This window comes from Centroberyx affinis, unplaced genomic scaffold (assembly GCF_046629955.1).
Source record: "Centroberyx affinis isolate AG114_WGS23_722 - 3 ecotype Tasmania unplaced genomic scaffold, CSIRO-AGI_Caff_v1 ptg002805l_1, whole genome shotgun sequence".
Lineage (NCBI taxonomy): Eukaryota > Metazoa > Chordata > Actinopteri > Beryciformes > Berycidae > Centroberyx > Centroberyx affinis.
Genome location: NW_027280951.1, coordinates 72,612 through 78,724, shown reverse-complemented (window position 1 = coordinate 78,724; position 6,113 = coordinate 72,612). Strand labels below are relative to the sequence as shown.

The following is a 6,113-nucleotide window of genomic DNA, read 5'->3' as shown; positions in this document are numbered from 1 at the left end:
ATGTAGGATTTCCCAAACTCTCCTGTTTTTTTCAGCAGTCTTTTGTCTTGCTGCCTTCAGCCTCTTCTGAAATAAAATCTGTCTCCTTGCTGTGACTAACAGCCACATACCGAGAATCAAGAACACCATCCCTTCGATATCCTCCATTGTTGTTGGGGAGTTGTTGAAGGAGTACTATCTGCAGTGGAAAACCAAGTGGTACTACCAAAAGCGAGTCGAGGCGAGTTGAGCCGGTACCATGCAGTGGAAAAGCAGCATTAGAATAGACTTACAGTACTGGTTAGTACTGAGTATATGGGAAATACCAACTGTGAATGATAGTATATGTAATAAATAATATACCTTCATCTTCAAGTCAGACAGTCCCAGGGTGGTAGCTGCTGCCTTCAGTGCTGCAGTCCGGTTTGGACTGTGATGGAAGTACAGGTGTAGTTTCTGGAGGTGGTCCCGGAAGGTCGGCATGTATTTTACATCATTTGATGCGTCCTTACAGGCCAGGGCAAGGCGGTGGGCGGCACAAGCCACGGCAACAATCACGGGGAAGCTGTCGGTCAGCTGCTTAGGGCGCTCTCACATCAGGGACCCGGGCCCAGATCTGAGTACACTTGACCCCAAAGTCCAGTTCGTTGGATTAGTGTGAACACTGTGTACTGGACCCGGGCACGGATCAACGAACTGTGCCCGGGTCCACTTGAAAAGGTGGTCTCGATTACGGTTCATGTGTACTCGGGTATGGTTCGCATCAGGTGTGAAAACTACTGTGCCAAACACGGAAGGGGACTGCTATTTACAATATGACGTCATAACTATTTGACTGTCCCGTTCAAAACATGACCGCGAAAATGACCGCGAAAAGGATCTCTCTGGTCTACTGAAGAAATAAAATGCTTACTTGAAATTTGGGCAGACGAAAACATACAATCACAACTGGACATTACACACAAAAATGCTGAGATTTATGGAGTAATTCGAGAGTATTTACATGCGCGTGGGTACAATAGAACAACAGAACAATGCCGTGACAAACTAAAGAAAACGAGGCTGCAATATCAGAGTGCAAATGTTGCGTAGTTGATTACGCAGGTGTACTCTTCTTCTTCTTTGTGTTTATTGGTGGATCGCAAACCAACCCAATAAACTAGGTGCATACCGCCACCTACTGTATCGGAGTGTGTAGATACATAAGTGTAGTCGGGTACGGAACAACATTACTAATGTGAAAGCTGAGCGGCGGGGGAGTGGAGACAGCGGGCAATCGTACTCAGGCACGGTATAAAGCAATAGTACCTAATATGAAAACAACCTTAGCACAGGGAGACCCTCCATAAGCCCCTTGGGGTTTCTTTGGTCTTCCTTGCACATGCCTCTTCATGACATGTTTGATCACTTGTGTGTTTGCTTTTGTTGGTATATACTATGTGTATTTTGTATGAACTACATTTTGTGCTTGAGGCCTAAGAGGTTGCCTATATTGAATAAAATAAGCTAAATAAAACCAAGCTGTTAAGCTTGGGTATTTAATGCAAGTCTAATGAAAAACACACTGTGTCAGTTTTACTTAAAGGGTAACTTTTGTGTCTAAGTGACTAAAGAGGACAGCAACTTTTGAAATTGGTCCAGTATTGAACCCGCGAAACGGGCTGCAATGTAATCCGACAGGGCAAATGTGAACCGTCAATGTACGTGAACCGTCAATTTTCTATGTGTAACCAAGTCTTGCTCAAGTCTCACAAGAGTTGAGTTGTTGCAGGAAGTTACACACAGACTAGATCAAGCGAAAGGTAAAGAAAAACATTTCATTTCTCTGTAGGGTCCTTTCCATAATGTTGTCAGACATAATAACAATCTGAGCCTGTCAGTGGCAAAAACAAGCACTTTTAGTGGATGTACATTGACGGTTCACATTTGCCCCGTCGGATTACATTGCAGCCCGTTTCGCAGCTGCCAGCTGAAGCGATCTCGCTCAATACTGGACCAATTTCAAAAATTGCTGTCCCCTTTAGTCACTTAGACACAAAAAGATGGGAAAATAGGGTCCAGGTTGAAAAATACTGAAGTTACCCTTTAAGACACCTTTTCTCCAAGTTTACAAGTCAGAATCCTGGAGATGTCAGGGAACACCTCTTTTTGGGGAAACTGCACCGCACACAAGGCTGCTCAGGTAGCTTCAGTGCACGGACAATGCTTAAAGCAATATTCCAGTTTGTTTTAACACGGGGGTTATTAAGCACTTGACCGCCATGAAAACCATAATATAAACTAATTACCAAGATCGGATGCAGCGTTCAGATTTTTACTTCCCATTAATTTGAATGAGGCCACGAAAATAGCCTGAAAACTGACATTTAACACGTTGGTGAACAGATTCAACAAAAGATCCCGCTTCTAAGACAATAAAGCAATCTTGGGGCCTTTGTCATTTTGCATTTTTATTCTTGCTTTACAAAATAAATTGTATTTAAAAATAATAGTAGATCCAGTCTCCCAAATAGGAATGATCTCTCCTGAATAGTATGTTGTCTTCTATCAATACAAATGCTATGTGGCGAAATTATGTTCTAAAACGTTGGACCAAATGTTAATTGAAAATCACAGTAGCAGGATCTGTTGTTGAATCTGTTCACCAACGTGTTCAATGTCAGTTTTCAGGCTATTTTCGTGGCCTCATTCAAATGAATCGGAAGTAAAAATCCGAATGCTGCAAACTAGTCCCAGCTGCATCCGATTTTGGTGAGTAGTAGTGATGCGCGGGTCAGGTTTTTTTCAATCCGCGACCGCCCAATCCGACACACACACATATCTACACAAATGCTATTTCGTGGGGACTTTATTTTCTTTTCTGTTAGTTTTCCCCAATTATGGAGAGTAGCTTATAAGAAATCTTGGCTTCCAGCAGTATTTTAATACTACCATCCCCCGCGAAAAGTAGTGCGTCATGTTCTACTTCCTATATTTTCCCAGCGTTCCCTGACCACTCAGCAGGCATACTGCTCCAAGAAATGGTGAACCCACGCCCCCTGCTGTCCAAAGTAAGCATCCCCAGCCGGATCGCAGCAACGGAGAACTTCATCCACATGGATTTTATTTCCCGTAGATATTATTATTTTACCACCTGGTTACACATGAAAGAACAACCGTTATTCCATTAATTACATTTACATTAAATTTAAAACTTATAGAAATTTAGTCTAGAATTACATTGTGTGTGGACTGTGTGTGTAGCCCATTTGACCCGCACCCGCCTGACCCGTTCTCAGTGTCATCTTCAGTCGACCCTAACCCACCCCACCCGTGGATAAGCCTGCGGGACCGGATTTCGGAACTGCAGGTTTCGGATTGGACTGGTTTTCATGGCGGTCAAGAGCCGAATAACCCCATGTTCAAACTAAGAGGGATATTACTTTGACTTTGTAACCAATCCTGAAACTAACGTGTCCTATGTAGGCGTTTCTGTGAGATGTAATCATATAAACAAATAGCCACACGCGCGGGCCAGCTGTGTTGTTGTTTTCACCTCTTTTCTAAAGCTTAGCCATTAGCCTTTATGCTGATGTCCTTAAGGGCTTCTGTCGTCCAGTAGTTTTGCTGTGTGTGTTTACAAAATGTGTTGCGGTTTCTGTCACCCTCTAGTGGTCGCAAAATCGCTTAGTGTAGCTTTAAGTCTGAATGCCGACCCGCACAATTTTCCAGAAAAATCTAATACGTGCCATTATCCAAACTCTGAATACAAGCCATAGTGATTCGTTGTTTTGAACGTATATGGAAATATTAGTGCTGCTGACTTGATTATATCATCTGGGGTATACAAGTTACTATTGTTGGCAAGTGCAAGCTAAGGGTGTGTCTGAAAGTGGTGAAATGGTGAAGCAGCCCAGCTCATTTACCTGTTCTCCACTGGGGGAAGGGGATTCTCAGCATTCTCAATTGTTTTCAATAAAACAATTGAAACAATTAAACACAAATTAAAAAAACATACATCCCAAGTAACATGATTTCTAATACAAAAACAAAGATGTCAAGCCACAATTTACCATTTCTGCCACAGCGCCAACCAGAAGAGGGACACCTAATGTTGCCCGTAATTATGCTTTCATCTTTAGACAAGAACAAAGAAACCCACTTGGCAGTATTTTACTACTAACCAGTGGGCCATATAGCCATGACGGGTGCCTTATTCATGGGAGTGACAGGGGATATGATGTTTCTGGGAGGTCGTTGTGATATTTTACAGACATTTTTTTTTATATATATATATTTTTTCAGAGCATCCAATCAATACTATGTAATTATTTACATGACTTATTTATTGTATTTGTTATTTTATTTTATTTTAATTATTTATTTTATTGTATTTGCATCGCTATTTATCCATTAATTTGAAAAACAAAAAAAATTTTCAGTTTCAAGCGAATGTAAAAAAATAAATACATAAATAAAAACTTTCTTGCAATATTTAGGAAATTTTATGTCATTTTGCTGTTTCCATTCAGCTTTTCTAATTGGATACATCCTAGTTCACCAAAAAAAAAATACCTGGATGGAAACCCAGCTGTAGATAGACAGAGAGATAGGGTAACAGAGAAGCCCAGAGAGAGAGACAGAGTGAAAAGAGAGAGAGCAGAGCATTGAAAGAGGGACTTCCCTGAGCCTCCATCATCTGCAGGGAGTGAAAAAAAAAAAAAAAAACACAACCTCCCACATACACACACACTGTGCTGAGCACTAGCAAGGGGCTTTAAACAGCTTTAGACGACACAGAGACAAAGGGACTTTAACCTGCTACAATGGAGGAAAACATGGATGAATCGCAGAGCCAGAAAGGTAGGACGAGAGTGCAATCTGTTCATCTTTATCTTTCACCAGTTGGTCCATTCTGTCATTATTCTGTTCATCTATCCCTCGGTGTATCTGAGGATTCCTTTGTGTGTGTTGTAGGCAGAGAGAAAGAAGACACCATACATATGCTGTAGAGACAGCAAGGCAAAGATCAGTCTATAAATTGAAATTTTGCAAATTTTCTAGACCCAAATCTATCCATTGACACAATTTTCCTGCCCGTTAAAAAAAAGGAGACTGTCGGTTCTGAATTTTAATCATGCCATCCATATTGTCTGCTTGTGATAACAGCACGGATTGCGCTGCTACATTTTGTGTTATGGTCCAACGGACGGAGGGATGGACGGACGGATAAAATAAGCAGATTGTTTGGGTTGAGGATGAGAGGGGATGACACACATCGGACGGTCAGTGTTGTTTTGGAGGATGGATGGATAGACGGGATGAACGGAGGAGGTGGGAGTGGCAGGAGGGAAGGAGAGGGGGGGGGGGAGTGGAGGGAAAAGAGGGTAAGGGAAGGAGGGGGGGGGGGGCAAAACCTTGAAATGAAGACTGAATATCAGAGAGGGAGGGGAGGGGAGGGAGGCATGAGTGGAGCCGGTGATTGATGCCTCCATTGGGCTTTCCTTTGTTAGCCTCCATTGTTGTCGCTTCACGCTTGTCCGAGCGCCTTTTCCTCTCCGCGTGTCTTCCCTCCCTTTTCTCTCTTTTCTCCGCTCTGTCTCCTCTCTCTCTCTCTCCTTTCTCCTTTCCATTTCCCCCCTCACACCTCTCGATCGCCCGCCCTCTCCCTTTCGTTTTTTTTTTTTTTTTTTTTTTTTGTAATTTTTCCGTCAACGACAACAATGCGGTCATCGTTACACGTCGTTACATTTTAAAATTGGGATTTGTCTATTGGTCTTTTTCTCTTTTTTTTTTTCCATCGCTCTCTCTTTTCCCTCTCACCTCCGTCTCTATCATTCAGGATCTCTCCCTCCCTATATCCCTCTGTTTTACCATTTCTCTCCCTCCATCTTTTTTTTTTTTTTGGTGGGGGGGGGGGGGGGGCAATGACAAAAATGCATGTTGTTAATGTTACATGTCCTTCCATGTAACCCACCTTCCATGTCTCCCTTGTCTGTCTGTCTGTTGTGATATTTTTATGTATTTTTATTGCAACATCCCATATCATCATTGTTGTTGTTCTCAGTGGCAGTGAAAATGGGCGTGTCCATTTTCTGGAATGGACCTAATCTGCATCATACCTTCAGTCTTAAATAACATCAGTTGGCACCGCT

At 42.4% G+C, this 6,113-nt stretch overlaps 1 protein-coding gene across 1 annotated transcript in view; it reads left to right on the top strand.

Moving 5' to 3' along the window:
* Window positions 1–460: 460 nt before the first annotated feature.
* LOC139657980 (neuronal membrane glycoprotein M6-a-like) overlaps window positions 461–6,113 on the top strand; it is a 44,290-nt gene continuing 38,637 nt past the window's right edge. Inside the window, exon 1 of the mRNA XM_071535979.1 lies at window positions 461–599. Within this exon, the coding sequence (XP_071392080.1) occupies window positions 461–599 (139 nt within the window). The remainder of the gene's footprint in view (window positions 600–6,113) is intronic.